At 39.2% G+C, this 19,808-nt stretch overlaps 1 protein-coding gene across 4 annotated transcripts in view; it reads left to right on the top strand.

The window, feature by feature from the left end:
• lrp5 (low density lipoprotein receptor-related protein 5) overlaps window positions 1–19,808 on the top strand; it is a 194,594-nt gene that overhangs the window by 52,017 nt on the left and 122,769 nt on the right. For all 4 annotated transcript variants that reach the window (XM_051923358.1, XM_028796067.2, XM_028796068.2 and 1 more), the window contains exon 3: window positions 13,377–13,574. In XM_051923358.1, the coding sequence (XP_051779318.1) occupies window positions 13,377–13,574 (198 nt within the window). The remainder of the gene's footprint in view (window positions 1–13,376; window positions 13,575–19,808) is intronic.

Below are 19,808 nucleotides of genomic sequence, written 5' to 3'. Positions count from 1 at the left end.
TTATCTGGTTTTCTTGTATAGCCAAAAGCCATGCATTGAGATAGTTTATATCTGTATTGGATCTGTATCTGATCCATTTGAGTAGTAGTCACCAGAGAAGTTTTGTTTAAATGGTAACTACTTGAACATGTTTAATGATAGTAGGATATACAGGCCGAATTTTCTTAATCTTTGAAGTTCAAAAAAGACCAAACATCTCATTTTTGAAAGCTTAAAATACTGAACAATATGCCGCTCTGCATACCACCAACATACCGACATGCCTGTAAGCAGAATAAGCAGCCCTGCTGCAGGTAATGCCATTGATACCTCAAGTGGTTAAAGCCACATGTGCTTAACAACATCGACAACTTTTACAAATGAAGATGGACATTTCTTATTGTACTCACCTTATTGTGTCCTGAATCCGAGAAAAAAAAAATTTTCTTAGTCTGAACACCCACAATGCATACTCCAGCATCTCAGTCACAGCAAGGTGCACGTGTTCTCTACTTCCTTTGATCGCTGCTCGACTGTATCCTCACTTGCCACTTCCTTGCCTGTGTTATAAAAGGTACTGCTAATAAAGGAGCACTTGTTGAATTAATAGGTTCTGCTTGTCTGTGTCATTAGACTGCGCTAAATGGGGAGGACCAGTGAGGAAGGGTTTAAAACCTGTTTTACCATCGTCTGTCAGAGATCGCTTTGTTGCTACCCTTGATTAGGTTCACTTGTGCAAATTTGATGTATAGAATTGACTTGTGATTTGTTAGGAGGCCACGTTGCAACTTTGCTTTCTTCGTAAAGCGCACTGTGATTTGGGTTAGTGGTATGATGGGGTGGGGCTTACATAAACAAATAGTAGAAATATGTATAAATAGTTTATTTTCCTAACTGGTTTTCAGCCTCAAATCGGTTAAACTTTTTTATTTGCATCCCTAATCTTAACAGGATTGTGGTAAGACGGAAGAGGCTGGAGATATGCCGTAGTTTAGCTTGACCATAATTAAATTTGAACATGCTGAATACTAAATAGAGACCAAAAGGCAGTTATTTTTCTTTAGCAAATGTGTAGCCAATCTCTGTATTTTAAGAAAATAAAAAATCTGAATGGCAGCACTTAGTTACCTAGTGTGGTTTGATTCTTTTTGTATGTGCTGCTTTCCTTACAAATAAACAGTTGAACATCTAGCAGCTAGCATGCCTACAGTGTTATGTCCTCTCTGAGAGGTTGTTAAAGATTCCCATTAGGATTTTTTAAGGTAATGATTGTTTTTGACCTGTTCTAAACTATTTGTAAAAAGCCAGAATTTTATTTTTTAACAGGCCTGAAACGTGAGGAGGCCTTCTAGGATTTTTTTGTCCAAATTGTTCACAAATAATCCGTTCCCTCCTAGTTTTAATATTAATAAAGTCAGGCATACTGTTGTTTTTATAGTGTTGCTTGAGCTTAATTGGTTGTGTCAGTATCTGCCATTTGATCACTAGCATGTAGATTAAACATTAGAAGTGAGCCGAGGTGCAGCAATTCCATGGAGAATGAGTGAAGAAAAAGAATGTAAATAAGCACAGTTTTTGCATTCCATCACTCATATTTCAACTACTACATTCAGTACGAATAATTAGGATTATATAAAAAAAAAAATTCTGTAATGTTGACTTTCTTCCTACAAGTCTCTTGTATCAAATCAGTTTTTCTTTTGTGTGGATCCCCCCACCCCACTATGTGCATGATACTCGTGTCCTCAGATTCTGGAGTGAGGTTTTCCACATATTACATTAATAAAACACATCTTGCAAAATGTCTACTTTTGTTTTAAAAAAAAAAAAAAAAAAAAAAAAAAAAAAATATATATATATATATATATATATATATATATATATATATATATATATATATATATATATATATAAAATATTTATTTGGTGGTTGAAATATTCTGTACTTGAGCAGCACATTGTAAACATTACCATAATTCTAAAGAATTCAAAACGTTGGCAATATCACAGAGAAAGAAAGTTAGCCCAAGGTTTATATTGAGTAGAGGGATCAATTCTGCCATACATGTATATATATTGTAGGAGATAAAGACTACTCCAGTGTGCTGAATGAAAAATCGGGCTAGTGTTAATTCAACACTGAAAAATAAATATACATGGAACATTTCTTCTCCTCATTGGTGGTTTCAAAATAGCTCACGTTTTTCAGACTGTTACAGTTCGTGGGCATAACGTGGAGCTGTGCCTGTTCTATTTTAGTGACAAGCAGGCAGCCAAGAGGTGGGTACGTGAGGTATGGCAGTTTTTATTTTATTTTTTTAATCTTGGCTTTCTTTTTTATATTTAGGAAACAAAAGTACAGTACTTATGTCTTTATAGTTATTGGTGAAATAAAAAAAAAAGCAGATTTAATTGTTTGCTGTTTTTAGTCACTATGTGACGGCTAATGAGAGGGCAGTCTCAAACTTGACAACTGCAGTTGCTTCTCGTCACCGGAGGATGTCAGATTATGTAACTACGATTTGCAGATTATATCAAATTGAGATGTCTGTTTGATGGCTTTATTGAAGATATTCACATTTCCAAACCCCTTTTTCTGATAGCCAATAACATGCTGCCCAGTATCAATACCAGCTTTAGTACCAGTACTAAAATGGTTCCAAAGCAAATAACTGATAACTCCAAACCCCCTCCCCATGTTATTCCGGCCTTCCTAGTGGGTCTCATAATTGTGTTTATAGGGACAGGTGTTGGGGGAAAAGCCGAAGTTAACTTTCGGTACAGAAAAAGCCCAAAATGCTGGAGTATACCGTTTTAAAATGTGGGGTTTTTGGTTCTTATCCATTACCAGTATACCGCGCGATCCTATTCTGACCTGATATATAAATCATGACATCAAACAAACACGTCCCTGATCATCTGTTTGTCAGCTCCAAAACAGCCATGCTTCTTACTGCTTGTTGCTACATTATATGTACTCCTTGGTTGTGAGCTCTTTCATACACAGAACCTGTCCTTAATTGGATTCTATCATGGTGAATCACAGACTAGATGGGCTGTCTCGGTGGGTGTGCCAGACTACATGCGCAGGGAGCCGAGTCTGATTGGCTAAGATTGTCAATGAGGTGTGTGACTGAAAAGTGCCAGAAAGTTGTGGACTGTGAAATGACCGTTAAATAAGCTGCCCTTTGCTCTATTGTTGCCAATGAGTAAATGTTAAAACATTCTTTATGCATAAAAAATGATTTTTCTTTTTTGAAAGTGCCTTTCTATTGAGCTCCTAGTCTAAATAAGTGAGGTGTAGTTTCTCTTTGTTTTGGGAACAATGTAGAATTTGGTAAATTTTATAAAAATGTACTAAAGTTATATGGGGTATTGTAGTTTTCAATTTTTAACTATATTTTCATTGTGGTTTTCATTCTGCTTTTTCCAGGTGTTACAGTATTTAAACCATTATTTACTAAGTACTGGATCTGACGCTTGAAGTATTTGCAGCCTTTCATTATTCAATGTTGTTTGCATGTGTGTCTGCTCTGCCTGTATTTAGTTCTCATTATTAGGATACAATAAAGGGAACAAACTACATAGAAAAATGGCAAAATAAAAGTAAAGCAATGATTGACAGTTAAGCATTTAAAGCCATAACAAGAATAGAAATATTTCAGAATGTCTTATGTATGTAAAAATCACACTGCTGTGCTTTTCTGAATGCAGAATAAGAGAAGAGAAAAATGAACAGCTGAGTAAACAATTGGTTATTGTCACTGTTTGTGAATCTGGTGGCAACAAAAATCTGCAGCCACGGTGGGTCCCCAGGACCAAGTTTGGGAGCCAGTGCCCTAAGGCAATGCTTCCCAAATTCAGTCCTGGGGACCCACTGTGGCTGCAGGTTTTTTGTTCCAACCAACTTCTGTTTTTAATTGGACTCCTAGCCCGATTAAGTGAGCTGTTTTTTTCCCAATTTCTGTTTTGCAGTCAATGGAGAAATAACAAAACGCAGTTTAGTACATTTTTATTAAAATGTACTAAGAACTTATAAGGGGATAGTTTTTAACTTTTTAACAATTTTCAGCCTGGTTTTCATTTCGCTTTTCCAGGTGTTCTGATTGTTTCATTTATTATCTCCTAATTAGTGGGTCTGATGCTAAAGTTATTGCAGCATTTCATCATTCAGTGTTGTTCACCTGGCTGTCAGTTCTGTTTGTTTTAATTATCATTATTAGGATACAATGAAGGGTGCAAACTGCACAAAAAAATAACAACACAATAGGACAGCAACAAAAGAGCAGTAAGCGTTTAAAGCAAAAGTAGAAATATTTCTAAATGTCTTATAAATATAAATATCATTCTGCTGTTCTTTTCTAAAGACACAATAAGAGAAGGAAAAAAAGACCATCTAAATAAATGAGATCAATTAGATAGATAGATACTTTATTAATCCCAAGGGGAAATTCTCAATTATTATCACTAATTGTAAATTTGGCTTGAATAAAAACGTACAGCCACAGTGGGTCCTCAGGACTGAGTTTGGGAACCACTGCCCTAAGGTGTTTTGTACATTCAGGGATATAATACAGTTGGTTACTTATATATATAATACTAGCCATGTGCGCACAACTACGTTGCGCGTGTTAAAGTTGTCTGTGAAGGGCTCACTGTTTAAACGCGGCTGCCAGTCGTTAACTGGGCCCTTCGTCACACAGCATTATGATTTTTTATAAGGGAAACAAAATTACAAAACAAAACCCTTGGACATTAATCCGATAGGAACGGCCTACTCGGAATCACTGTTCGAATAGTAATTGTGTGGTGGTGGAGGAGCATTTCTGCTTCTCTCCGTTCACAGTCCGTCTCGTTTTCACGACGCTGTCGTTTCCTCTCACGATCTCTTCTCAACCTTTCTCCAATCTCGCAGGTTGCTTTGTGTCAATCCAAAGAGTAAGGAAGAACCAGTGTTTCTTTCTTGAACTCCAAACGCCGACTGATGGAAAATCACAGAAGTGTGTTCGACTTGTATACTCTGACTGCCGACTCCAAGAAGCGGGTGAACATTCGATTTGGACGAAGTGCTGCCAACGACGGTGGATAGAAACAGAAAAAACCACAGTCTTGACAACGAAGCAGGTGTCAACGCCAGATCTAAACACAGAGAGTGGTATCGACAGTGTTTGTAAAGAAAAGTAGCAACCAAGGCAGTGTCAGGGGAACATGAATTCACGGACAAACAAAGATCAAGATCCAAATGAAGATTATATATAAAGATTAGTTAATTTAAAGCACAACAATTTGTTTAGTTTGAATGTCTGTGTTTTGAGGTGTGACTGGAGTACTACAGTCTTTAGTAGTATAAGCCTGGAGGAGATTCTTAATGCAATGCCTATGTTCTCTCTACTGCCATCTAGTGCTTCTTCTTCTAATTCATTCGCGGACAAACAAACATCAAGATCCAAATGAAGATTATATATAGAGATTTTTTTTTTTTTTTTTTTACAGTTGGATCACCGTTAGATTAAATGTCTGGCTGTTGCTCACATAGTTAGATGGCAAGGACTTAACCAGAAAGTAAAGAGTTTAATCTCAACCACCTTAGTCCCAAAAACTGCTTAATCAGTAAGTTGATAATGGTGAAAAAGCCTTTGAAGTTGCCATTTTTAGATTTCATTACAATCTTAACATTATGTGAACTGTAGACAGAATAAAAAAAAAAAGTGAGGAAAAGTGCCAAAATTTAAACAGACGCTGTGTAGGCTGTTATGTTGTGGAAGAGGGTGACCTTTGTTGTGTTAACACATCTCAGACACCGTAGCAAGGGTGTTTCCTGTAGTCTTGTGGGTTCAGGCAGCAGAGCAAATTAGGAAAATACCCACAGGGGACCCTTGTTCCTTCCCTGTTTTCCATACCACTGCAAGAAGAATTCTGCATATCCTTAATCTATGATTCAGTCATGGGTGTAAGGGAGCAATAAAGATGTTTTCCCTGCTGCACTCAAGGTTTTGATGGGCACAGAAAGAGTAGGACTTGTGCACTGTGCTACTATATGCTCATTCAGTCTCATCCACAGGGTGAGGGGCAGGAGAAATAGCGAGTTGTGCTTTTGTTCATAGCCTTGAGCTGCCTTACTCAATCTGGCTTTCGGTGGTGTGAAAATGAGGAAAGCATGTCATTGCCCCTGCCATGTCCTTGTTCTCATGGAAATTGTGAGAAGGAGCTAGACTTGTGTACTCACCCATCTGAACCAACATGGATCTTATAATTGCTCTGATATCTCATGCCTTGCTATAAGCTGGCTGTCATTTTTGTAAAGTGATGCTCTGCATTGACGCAATGTGCGCCGCAGCTGTACCTTCCTGCATGAAACTGAGTTGCCTGTAAAATAACGTTGATCTACATGGATGTGCTCTGTTTTAAGCTACGATACACATTTACATGTGAAGCAACTAATTCTTACATTCTAGTTGGAATGTAAATGTCAACTTGACTATCTTTTAGTGTTAGAGTGATAGTAAAATTTTGATGTTGGTGCCGATGTGAGCTTTTCCACCACAGAATCAGTAACAAAACAATACTGAAGCAAATGATTGATTGATGGATACTTTATTGATCCTGAGAATATAAATAATGGATAACTTAAACATTAATTTTACACTTTATAAAAAATTCTTTCTCCAAAAAAAAAACACCAACTTTCTTAACAGATTAGTGTTCCATTTCCATTACTTTAAGTACCTGAAATATTTCAGCATAAGAGTGTTTCAAAGACAAAAGCAAAATAGATAGATACTGTATTAATCCCAAGGGGAAATTCACATACTCCAGCAGCAGAATATGGATAAAAAAAACAATATTATATTAAAGAGTGATAACAGTGCAGGTATAACAGACAGTAACTTTGTATAATGTTAACGTTTACCCCCCCGGTGGAATTGAAGAGTTGCATAGTGTGGGGGAGGAACGATCTCCTCAGCCTGTTAGTGGAGCAGGATGGTGACAGCAGTCTGTCGCTGAAGCTGCTCCTCTGTCTGGAGATGATCCTGTTCAGTGGATGCAGTGGATTCTCCATGATTGACAGGAGCCTGCTGAGTGCCAGTCGCTCTGCCACGGATGTAAAACTGTCCAGCTCCGTGCCTACAATTTTTTTGCAGAACAACAGTTCTGCAAAACAACAGTTACATGTCCAGAGTTGCACCATCTTGTATTGACATAGAGAGCGAGTCCACCTCCTTTGTGCTTCCCTCAGTATGTGCGTCTTGGGAACTGCAGGTCTGACATTGTGGTGAACAACACAGGAGTGCCGCAGGGGACTGTACTTTCTCCGGTCCTGTTCAACCTATATACATCGGACTTCCAATACAACTCACAGTCCTGCCACGTGCAAAAGTTTGCTGACAACACTGCTATCGTGGGCTGCATCAGGAATGGGCAGGAAGAGGAGTATAGGGACCTAATCAAGGACTTTGTTAAATGGTGTGACTCAAACCACCTACAACTGAACTCCAGCAAAACCAAGGAGCTGGTGGTGGATTTTAGGAGGATCAGGCCCCTCATGGACCCCGTGATCATCAGAGGTGACTGTGTGCAGAGGGTGCACACCTATAAATACCTGGGAGTGCAGCTGGATGATAAATTGGACTGGACTGCCAATACTGATGCGCTGTGCAAGAGAGGACGGAGCCGACTGCAGATGTTCTATCAGACGGTTGTGGCGAGCGCTCTCTTCTACGCAGTGGTGTGCTGGGGAAGCAGCATAAAGAAGAGGGACGCCTCATGCCTGGACAAACTGGTGAGGAAGGCAGGCTCTATTGTAGGCACGGAGATGGACAGTTTGACATCTGTGGCAGAGCTACGGGCGCTGAGCAGGCTCCTGTCAAGCATGGAGAATCCACTGCATCCACTGAACAGGATTATCTCCAGACAGAGGAGCAGCTTCAGAGACAGACTGCTGTCACCGTCCTGCTCACTGACAGACTGAGGAGATCGTTCCTCCACCACACTATGCGACTCTTCAATTCCACCCAGGGGGGGTAACAGTTAAAATTTAATGAAGTTATTGTCTGTCTGTTATACCTGCAATTCTCTTTAATTTAATATTGTTCTTTATCAGTATGCTGCTGCTGGAGTATTTGAATTTGTCCTTGGGATTAACAAAGTCTGTCTGTCTGTCTGTCGAGTCTGCCTTCCTCACCAGTTTGTCCAGGCGTGAGGCGTCCTTCTTTAGGCTGCCTCCCCAGCACACCACTGCATAGAAGAGGGCGCTCACCACAACCGTCTGATAGAACATCTGCAGCATCTTATTGCAGATGTTGAAAGACGCCAGCCTTCTAAGGAAGTATAGTTGGCTCTGTCCTCTCTTGCACAGAGCATCAGTGTTGGCAGTCCAGTTTATCATCCAGCTGCACTCCCAGGTATTTATAGGTCTGCACCCTCTGCACACAGACACCTCTGATAATCATGGGGTCCATGAGGGGCCTAGTCCTCCTAGAATCCACCACCAGCTCCTTGGTTTTGCTGGTGTTCAGGTGTAGGTGGTTTGAGTCGCACCATTTAACAAAGTCCTTGATTAGGTTCCTATACTCCTCTTCCTGCCCACTCCTGATGCAGCCCACGATAGCAGTGTCTTCAGCGAACTTTTGCACGTGGCAGGACTACGTGTTTTAATGGAAGTCCGATGTATATAGGCTGAACAGGACCGGAGAAAGCACAGTCCAAATACAAATATATAAAATTACAAAATCCAAAATCCAAATACAATTGGAAAGTATTGCCTGGCATCTTTAGAATTAGTTAAACTTAAATCTGGATCAAAAAACACTTCAAAATATAATTGTGGGCTAATATATATCATTCGTGAAATGTGCCCTGATTAAAACAATATGTGCAATAGGGTTGCACGGCATACCAGTACTGGAAAAGTATTGAAAACCCCAAATTTTTAAACAGTACGGTACCAGAATTTCAGGATGTTTGATATAGGATAAATGCTTACAAAGATTCAATATGTTACCTACCTCCATTGGTGAAACAAGCCTTGAAACACTGTTTCCAAATAGATGCTGTAATATTAAATTAGATCAAATCATCTATTAATTTCCTGGGGAAATTTATATTCATACAGCATCAGAAACATAAAAAACAAAAATATAGAATCACAGGAGAAATACATTCAATCTGTAGATAGATAAATAATAAATGTGTATTTGTGCAAAAAAAAAAAAGCAAATTGAAAAGTATCTTGTATGGGATATCAAGAGGAAGAATTGAATTACCTGATACAGTGGCAGCGGGCAGAAAGGATTGCCAGAGGCACTTTTTAGCACTTAACACTTCTTCAGGTTCACCTTTTTCACTTTTTACTTTATAAGCAAAGTACTCCCATATCTTAGTAAGTTGAGAATGACTAGTGTTATCAACTGTTTCTATCTCATTTTTTGTAAACTGAATAGATAAGTATGTAGGAAATCTTGGCTCATGTGGTTTGGTTTTCTGCTAGCCATACAAAGGCAGTGCAGCTTGTAGAGAATCAACATGCCTACTGTGTGCTGTCTCTGCCTTTCTTACCAATTTTTGCATAATGCTGATGAAGTACCATTTTTAAAATCTGGCAATGCAGTTCATATTACCTTTATTCCGAGCAACACTAGTAAGCTGGCCTGGGAAGGACAAAATCTGGTAAAACCAAGAGCTTAATAAGAGATGCCAACTGGTCATTGGCTGCAATGAAAACCCGCAGTTACTGTTGCCTCCCTGGTCTGGAATTGTGGCCCATAAATGAATCTTTTTTTTTTTGGCCATTTACATCATTGGAAGTTGCTTGACTGTTTAAAATGCAGATCAATAGATGTGTGGGAATAGCATGCTTGGCACAAGTGTAACTATTGATTCTGATATAAAAATCAGAAATGTTTTTTTGCATAGGATAACTTTGATACCTGTTTAATAAGTACACACGCCCCTCAGGTTCAACAAAAGTTTTAATGTACAAAACTCGTATTCTTCAGGGAAGGTTACTTCAGCCTTTATGCTAGTTTGTAAACTTAACAAATCTTTTGTTTTTAATCTTTGAGAGCACCAAGATAAACACATTGTTGATTCTGTGTAACTTTACAAATGAGTGATATGTCTGGCCATTCCCAGATGTGTGTGTGGGGGGGTAGGGGGGGGTCCTTCAATGGTGGGGTTGGTTCCTGCCTTGTGGCTGTGATTGGACAGGCTGGCCGGAGCATCAGGACAAAACACAAGCCAGCCAGTCTTTGGATGGTGCCTTTCACTTTCACTTTCAGAAGCCCCTTTAAAGCAGAGGTTTGGAACGACCAGTCGGTGGGCTTGGGGGTAACCAGTGGGTGGATTAGTTTTTAACTGCTTTCATAGGTCACCAGAGCTTATTAGGAGCACTGAAAACGTGGGGGTCCGCAGCAGTCCGAGTAGGCGCCCTGGAGGGGCTTGGTGGGCTCATCGGCCATGACCTTTCATCACTGACTTTTTCCAGTTTACTTTTCAGTGTTGTGCATTAACAGGTGACATTGGTTAGCACGTTGCTCTGATTTTGCACTAGTATGCATATGTGAAAATTTAACCTGCTGGCACTGCTTTTGTTGCTGGCAAAGCTTGGCATCAGATGGTGATGTTTGCTGTATATTTCAATTAATTACTGTAAGATTTTTATCATGAAAGAATAACAAAAGTATTGACAGAAACCTTTGAATCTTAACTTTTATTGTCAAATCAGAACATTTTAAAATTAGGTGAATTAGGCCAAGAAAAAAAATCTTACCTTGTCACATTAGCTGAGTCTGCAGGGTGGCAAACCCCACCATTCACAGGGAACTCTATTGACATGCTAATGATATAGTAATTGGCCTCATTGCTTGGGGTCTGTTTACGTGTAAATTACAAGTTAAGGCTGATTTATATTTCTGCATCGAGTCTGTGGGCTGTGCCATCAAAAGCAGTTTATGCTGTGTAGCAGCGCACTTCAAGGAACATGCCTAAAAGTTAGTTGCTGGTGTTTTGTAGCATGCAAGAATAACAAATAATTCATTAAAATGCTGTCAGTTTCTTCCCTATATGATTACATCTCCTCTTGCTACACATTTTCTTCTGTAGGTGAACATATTTGTCCATCACATTTTTCCACTTTTTCATATATTTGACAACTTCCAAACCACAGGATGAACAGAAACACGTTTCAGGAAATAAATAGTTACCAAACTGGCCAGTCCGAGTTGTAGGGGTTTGTGTAGGGTTTGCACCGATTTGATACCTAGTCACATTTTTGAGAAAGTGTACATTATCCTGCGCTGTGGTGACACCAACAGTTCGACACAGAAGTGTAAATTAGCCTTTAGTGACATATAAGAAGTATTCAACCCCTGGGAATTTTTCACATTTTCTTGTTACACCACATTGAATCACAGTGAATTTAATTTTCATATTTTTGACATTAATGGATAGAAAGATCTATGTGAAGTGGTGTAAATTAATTACAAATGTAAAGCACAATAATTTCACATTAGCATTCACCCCCTTCAAGTCCATATTTAATAGATGGCAACAATGACAGCCTTGTTTGTACAGTACAGGTCGGTCTCTCTCTCTCTCTCTCTGTCTCTCTCTGTCTCTCTCTCTCTCTCTCTCTCTCTCTCTATGTATCAACTTTGCACATCTGGACTATCCCTCTCATTCATTGGTCAAGAGTCCTGTTTTCAATTCAAAATGTATTATTTTTTTGGACTGTGTTTTCCTGTTCGTGATTTACTCTAATTCCTGAAGTATGTATTTAACAATGTTTTATTTAAAAATGCATGTTTTTTTTACATTCTGAATATACAACTGGATAACTGACATTTGGATTTGACATGAGTAACATTGTAACGCACCACAAAATACCTTGGGATGTGTCGTGATATGCGTAATATGTAATATATAGCTATGCTGTCAATATTTGTTTTGGGGCAAATGCTATACATACATACATATCCCCCAGTTTCTAATGCGCACACTAACTATGGATACGTATAATTACATGGCACTGGCAATAAAGGACAATTCCGTTCAGTGATAGAGGGGTCACTTAATGTGTATTATTGTCAACCCACATAAGGCTATAAGCATTCAATAAACACACATAGAAACTCTTAAACCGTCTAACATCAGTTCCCTATAACATTTATAATGTATATAAAGTCCAGTCCTCCATAGGCTCAAGGTGAACAGCCTTAAGATAGATTAGACAGTTCTTTTCACAAGGAGGCGATTACCAGATTAGACCACATTGTCTTCAGTAGCCTGCTCCAACTCCCATCCTCAAGGGCCACTATACTATATAATCTTCTGTTTGAAACTGTAATCCTTTACCTTCTGGCTTTATTTCATCCCGTCACCGGCCCTAACCAGTTGTCCTACATGTTTGGTTTTTCCCTCTTCTGGTCCCCTTTAAATGTGGCCAGTAAAGAGTGACTTCATGCTATTAAAGGAACCCCTTTTCTATTCTACATGTTGAGGGTGTGTCCTCTAGGGGGTGTTCCAGCTCCCCAAACACCCAACACAACAGACACTGGCACAAGTCCAGCAATGCAACAAGGCTTTATTTTCAAGGGAAAAATGCCTTTCCTTTGTTCCCCACCAATCCACAGTATAAAGCACACAGCACTTTACCATCTTTCATTCTCTTCCTCTTTTCTGTCTGCTCCATCTCCATCCCTCCTGACTTGGGCACCTCAAATGAAGTGTGGAGATTCCTTTTATAGATTACCTGGAAGTGTCCAGGTGTCCCATGATCTCCTGGCAGCACTTCCAGGTGTGGGGGAAGTGCTGTAATAAAGGGTTCAGCAGTTCTCCGTGTTCCCTCTGGAGGTGACCACATGCCACAAAAGTGCTGAGCGTCTAAGCTTCAAGCCCATGGCATTGTACCAAGCCAGGGGACTGCCCTCTGCCATTCCACGGGAGGTATTGCCCAGTAGTAGCTCTCTCCCTCAGTCCTTACATCATGAGTGTTTCTCAGCCAGGTAAAAGCCCCAGCTGTTCATCATAAGGGGCAAAACTGTTTAAAGAGACAATCCCAGAATACACATAACATTACATTGCTGCTACCACGTGAGATGACTTGTTTCACATTGTTTGCTGTTGTGCAGTGTTGGTTTCCATTGGGTTCTGTTATATCATAAACTTAGGGATTAAAACGTTTTCACGGATATTCACTACAAAAAACATGAGGCAAGTAGCATAAAAAAAAGAAATTTGAGTGGAGTATTCCTTTAATAATAAATCCATATCTGTCCCTCTTTGCAACTCTTATCCATAGCAGCTTACAAATCTTTAGTGAATTAATGTGAATGCAGTTGAACGTTTGTATCTCATTAAAGCTTTAAGACCTACTTATCGTTTTCTTGTGTTTTTTTTAGATACATGTACTGGACTGACTGGGGAGAAGAACCACGGATTGAACGTGCAGGCATGGATGGCAGTACCCGTGAAATTATTGTGGATTCAGACATCTTCTGGCCTAATGGTCTCACTATAGATCTTAATGAGCAAAAACTGTACTGGGCAGATGCCAAGCTGAGTTTTATTCACAGAGCCAACTTGGATGGTTCTTTGAGGTATGACATGCCAGCTTTGCGCATTCTTTAAAGACAGTTTAACTGTTTATTTTTTGAATGTTAAGAGATCTAAAAAGTATCAGTGTCTTCATTTTGCCAACTCGGGCGTGTCGGAGGTTTGCCTCATCCTGGTGTGTAGATCTTTTTAAATAAAAATATTGCAAACATTGAAGAAACTCCTTTGACAGGTGCCTTCGCAGTAATTTGGTACTGTGCCCTGCACTTGCTACTGCTTATTTATTTTCTTTTTAGTAATTAAGCAATGAATCTCCCACTTGTCAATTCTGAGAATGTACGTTGACAGTTTTCATTTATTAGTCAGGTAAAGGTCTTGGCAAGTGATCTCTATCACAGTAACCTTATTGTTTAAGCAGATTCATTTACTTAACATGTTTATGGCCTCATTACAATGTTTATTCGTTGTAAAAAAAAAAAAAGTTTCTTCTTTAACAAAAATAATGCATTTGACATTTCAGAGTTCTAAAATGTCGCTTACTCACTGTACCAGCCCTACAGCCGCCTTTGTCTGCTATGAATCAACTTCTTGTGGTTGCATTTCTAAATGCATAGGCTTTCTGAGAAATATGAGTAGTCATTAGGTTCACTTTGTTGCGTGTTTTCACAATTTTTCAGCTAAAGGCCAATTTACACCTGCAGGTTGTCTCGTTATTTTTCAAGCATGTTTCTTGATTGAGACCCTATGTGAACTCACCCAAGGAAAAAAAAATCCATGTAAAGCCAACTAAGATATTTCTCCAGTCAAGACCTAGTCTAAATCCCAATAAGTTTTGTTGGATAACTTGTATGGACAGAAGAAAAATTTGCTGGTAAATACTGTAATGCAAAACCCCATGGCTTCCTTATGCTTGATTCTAGGTTCTGGCAAATGATGTCAAGAGACGTTTGCAAGTAACTTGCTCATTTTTAGTAATGAGAGAACCCTTTCAGAGTTCTCCTTGCTGTTGAGTTTGTAGAAGTCATGGAAATGTTTGGGATTGTCACCAAACTCCATAAAATACATTTAAAGTGCATGAGGAAGAAGTAACTAAACTAGTTTTGAATTGATTATAATGGTGCAGTTGTCTTTTAATTGTTCGTAGGAGCTAGCGAACCAGCTGTCAATTCTGGAGCAATTATTGTGGACAAAAAATGTGCTCTGAGCTGTGAATCAGCTTTGCCAACTATTGTACCACCGTGTCTCAAACAACAAATGCCACAAACAAATGCAACAAATGGACACAAACTACCAATAAGGAATATATATATCATTGTGCTTACTGAGCTGTAGTCTTGGGGCAAACATTGGCTGTGCCAAACCTGGTGTAGCTGGCATGTCTGTTTTTGTTTCTAATCTCTTTTCAGATGCTTTGTGCTGTTTTTTTTTCCTTCCATAATAAGTTAGAAATGCCTTTTAAATAGTAATACATTTTTCATTATTATTTTACAGGGACAATTTTTTTTTCTTTTTCCTCAAGGAAGGTGATGGATACTGTAAGTCTTGTTTTAGACTGTCACTGCAGTACTTGGCTAATTATGTATGCAACTAAGCCGTTTGGTGCTGCATTGCCAGTCACAAAAATCAGTTTTATATATCTGGAGGCAGCGCTCTTAATAATCTCATGATGGTTAGCTAATATATCCCTTAAATGAAAATACTGCCAGTTTTTTTATTTTTTAAACACATCCAGAGTAGAAGGCTGGAGTATTGATCAGGTTGTGACATCGCACAACCCCGAAGCAAATCGGTAACAGTGTGCATGTGTGAAAGTTTTGTGTATGGCTGCTCTAACTCTGTGATGTCACACTGGTCTTAAATGTATCATGGAGCATTGGGTACTGTGCTTGGCCATCAAACCCAGCTACAAGGATAATTTCCAGGAAAATATTAAGCAAACAAGGTTGAATATGCTGTATTCGCTGCAAAAAAAAAAAAAAAGCTTTGACGACTTTTGCCAATCAACACTGCTCAGTTTGTAGAAGTTTGTTTGCTTTCTAAGATTAGCCATTCCTTTCATAGCTGCTGTGTTTTACCAGCAAGGGTGGGGTGTGTGCTCGTGCTGAGGTGAAACCAGTGGAGGTGCAGTGGCGGTATTAAAGCTAGTTGGCACACTGCACAAACTCTAGGCAGAAGGGACAGCATTTGCTGATCTCATTGCCAGAGGATCACATGACTCAATGGTGACTTTCCACCACATTGCCAATATTTATAAAGTCTAGTGAGCTCACCCCTTTTTCTGACAGGCCCCAATGTGCTGCCAGATAAAAGCAGTGCTGCAGTAACATTTTTGAGGTACAGTGAGTTCAGCTGCAATCTTGGCCATTTTTACTTTTTCCAAATTCTCATATAGTATGTGAAACACGAGATGTCCGACACAGAAGCCTCTGTTCTGTTTGCACAATCTGAAACACCCATGTTCCTTATTCCTCCTAAATACATTATATGCATTGTACTTCTATCTTGAGCGCTCATTGGATCCCAGCTCTCGCCCCTATGACTGAATTTGGATTTAGTCGTGGAGAGTCGTAAACTGGTTGGATGGAGTTACTGAGTATGTCAAACTACAGGACCGACTATCAGGGGATCGTGCTGTAATTACCTTTAACTTAACTAAAATCATGTCATAGTCCTCTGCAACTGAAAAATGCTGGAAAAGTTGTATTATGTGACAGGGCCTTAAGTTTTAAATAGAGAGAACTTTATTTGTCCCTGGGGAGAAGGGAATTTGGCCTTTTACAGAAATTCTTTAAATAAATAGGTAAGCAAATAAATATACACACATACTTTGGTCTGAACACACACCACAATGACTATAATGCAAGGAAATTAAAAAGAAAAAAAAATGAAAAGTTCTGACTTCGCTGTCACAGTCTCAGTGAAGCCTTATGCAGACCTATTGCTGTTGGTATAAAGGAGCCCCAATTGCATTTCTGGATGCACTTCTGAATAATTCATTAGCTGAAAGTCAACAGTGTTATTGTGTCAGAGAGAGAATGTGTAGTGTTGTTCCTAATGGCACCCAGTTTTGTTGTAATTCTCCCTCTCCTTCACTATGTCCTCCAAAGGGTCCAGAGTGTGTCCTATAGCTGAGCTTGCCCTTTTGATTAATCTGTTGATTCGGTGGGCCTCTCCTGAAGTTATGTTATCAGCCCAGCACACCTCACTGGCCTTCAGAGTTATAGAAGATTTGAAACATGTCACTTTCCATATTAACTCTTTCAGGGCTGATGTCGACTTTTTGTCAAAACGAGGAGTTGACGATGGTAATCGACTGTAAACTGTGACAAAACCAACTGTTATGCTTGTTGCTAGAAGGAAAGTTAGATTCATGGGTTTGACAGACATTTCCTGTGCTCGTGTGAGTAGCAAGGCGCATACAACAGCAAAATTGGCAGTGACATCTGGCAAGAGATCAAAGCGAATGCGTAAAGTAAAATACTCCGTGGATGACGTTTTGCCTATTATCTCTGAACTGGAACAGGACTTGTCAGACTCAGAAATTGATACAAGTGATTGAAAACAAATGTGAGGTTCCAGCTTCAGCTGATTGGTCCCCAACTAATCGTTGTACTGACAATGTTCGCCAGGGAGGACTGTCACTCTACAATAAGAGGTAGAAACCAGATTGCAATGCACTATGACTTTGTCCCAGCCACGCAAAGACAGCCTGGAAGTAAGCCTGCCGCATATGCTTGGCAAACTGGCAGCCACTGCATGCAGCAACAGACATTTTATGTTGATTTCTGTGTGAAACCATTGCTTTTCAGAAACTGTTTTCTGGAAAAAGTATGCAGCCCTCAAAGAGTTGAAGAAATACACTCTTGAGGGAAAAGAGCCTGCACTGCCCTTATGTGTTCCGAGACCAGTCCCACCTGTCATTACTGTGGACCCCCAAGTACTTGTATAAGTGCACTACCTCTCTATCCTCCCCTTGAATACTGACCAGTCATAGAGGCTGTTTGGTTCAGTGCAAGTCAATGACCAGTTACGAACACTTGTTTTGTACACTTATAGAGAACAGTGGAAAAGGTACCAGCATGTGTCTCATTTATCTGAAATGTATTTCTGTTATTAAAGTGTATTATTCAGAATCAGTATTGAATCCAGCACTCCACCATTGCTTCTCACCCATCCTTTACAGTTAGAATAGGAATGAGAAGAGAGTTTTTTGTCAACTCTACTGTCTGCTAGAGCAGGGGTCCCCAACCCCCGGTTCGCGGCCCACTACCGGTCCGCAGCCGTCTGACAGCCGGGCCGCGAGAGAGCTGCCGGCAACGGCGACTCACTCAGACTTTTCAGAACGCTTGGCGGGCGGGGCTTTGCAGCGGTGCAGAGAGAGGAGAGAGACAGAGGTGAGAGACTATTACAACAAAGTATTTTTATGGTCCCGACAGTTTCCCCATATGACATGAGTCTATAGAAATTGCTTTACTACGAAGTACATTCAACAGATGCTTTCATTACAACGAAGTGACCTTGAAATGCTTGAACGAATCATCCACAGAGCAGTTAGATCTGTGGTCGCAGCTCAGTTGTGCACGTTTGCACAACGATACCCAAACAGAAACGTTGTAAAAAAAATCTCTTTCTTCGAACTTTCCTCGTACTGTTTTTTTTTTTTTGCTGTTTTTGTTGTCTGTGGTTTTCATTGATTCCTTTTGCTTATTGCTTGTCAACATTTGAAAAACATCCATTGGAATTTAACTCATTGTCACCCTCCTATAGAAACGGCAGACACGAAAAAAAGATTGCAGTGTTAATGTTTGTGATGTGCAATCTGTTGGACTGGCAAATGTAAAGCATATGTCTTTGTTATATGCAAAAAAAGAAGAAAAATCTCAGATTGCAAACGTATGCGAACTGCTTAATAACTAATAATAATAGAAATGTAATGTAAATTGTCTCTGAGTTAATGAGCAAAGCTGTTTTTGTAGCTATCACTATAGGCAATGAAACAGATTTTTTTGTTTTAACCTGATTTTTATGATTTCACAAAAAAGTAAGCATCGGTGTTTACTGCAGCCATTTGGTAGAAAAGGGGCTTTTCAGTTTATCAGGATTGCAGTCTTGCAAGGTGAACAGAGTCCTCACAGGTGGCGCAGTGGTAGTGCTGCTGCTTTGCAGTAAGTAGACTGTGGAAGATTGTGGGTTTGCTTCCCGGTTCCTCCCTGTGTGGACAGCGCTTTGAGTACTGAGAAAAGCGCTATATAAATGTAATGAATTGTTATTATTATTTGTGTAGGAACTTAATGCAGCCCTCATTGTGTCATGAACTCAAGGAACCTAACAGCACAAACTAAAGAGCGTTGATTGATTCCCATGATTGTTAAAGTTATCTGAATTGTCAACTCATGAGAAAAAGCCTTTAAAGGTATTTTTAAAATCATGTTTTTTCTAGATGGGTTATTATATTGAATGGACCATTTTAATTCAGCGAAAATCTAAATCACGTTTAAATGTTAAGATTTATGACTGTTGAGAAAAAGCATCAATAGTAATGCCTAGTATTTGCCTTTTTAAAAAAAAAAAAAAAAAATTGTGGAAATAGATGATCGTTGACCTGGAGTAGCATAGTACTTAATTTATTACATCATACACATTCATATTTAATGCTATCCTTTGTCGTGTGTGGTTTGTGGCATAGAGGTAAGTGTGTGTTAGAAATGCAGAAGTATATTGGCAGATTGTGTAGAGTTGTTGTTTGGCCACAGTATTTGAAATGACAGAATACTGGGAACATATGCAAGTCAATTAACTAACCCTGATCTTGAATTATTAAATATATGGACCACATGGAACCCCTACAGATTTTATTTTTTTCTCCAGCTTTCTGGAGTTTTTTTGTTTTTTCTGTCCACCCTGGCCATCGGACCTTACTCCTTTTCTATGTTAACTAATGTTGTCTTATTTTAATTTCTTATTTTGTCTTTTATTTTTCTTCATTATGTAAAGCACTTTGAGCTACTTTTTGTATGAAAATGTGCTATATAAATAAATGTTGTTGTTGTATATGGCCACATAGAAAAAGCAAACTAAAGGGCTGTTTAGCTCTTAAGGTTAAAATCTCAGCAGCTGCATTTCTTAGAACAATGACCTGTTTAGCTCTCTCAAAGTCTAGTGTCCTTGACTGAAGTTTGTAATTTAGCAGCAAGAAAGAGAGGCAGGCCGTTTGCAAGCAAAAAAGCTAACAGCCTTTATGCTAACAAGTAAATGTGGGCTACTAAGCTACTTACAAT

Source organism: Erpetoichthys calabaricus, chromosome 2, assembly GCF_900747795.2.
Source record: "Erpetoichthys calabaricus chromosome 2, fErpCal1.3, whole genome shotgun sequence".
In the NCBI taxonomy this organism is placed as follows: domain Eukaryota; kingdom Metazoa; phylum Chordata; class Cladistia; order Polypteriformes; family Polypteridae; genus Erpetoichthys; species Erpetoichthys calabaricus.
The sequence above is the reverse complement of the archived record's forward strand: the minus strand, read 5'-3'. Positions and strand labels throughout refer to the sequence as shown.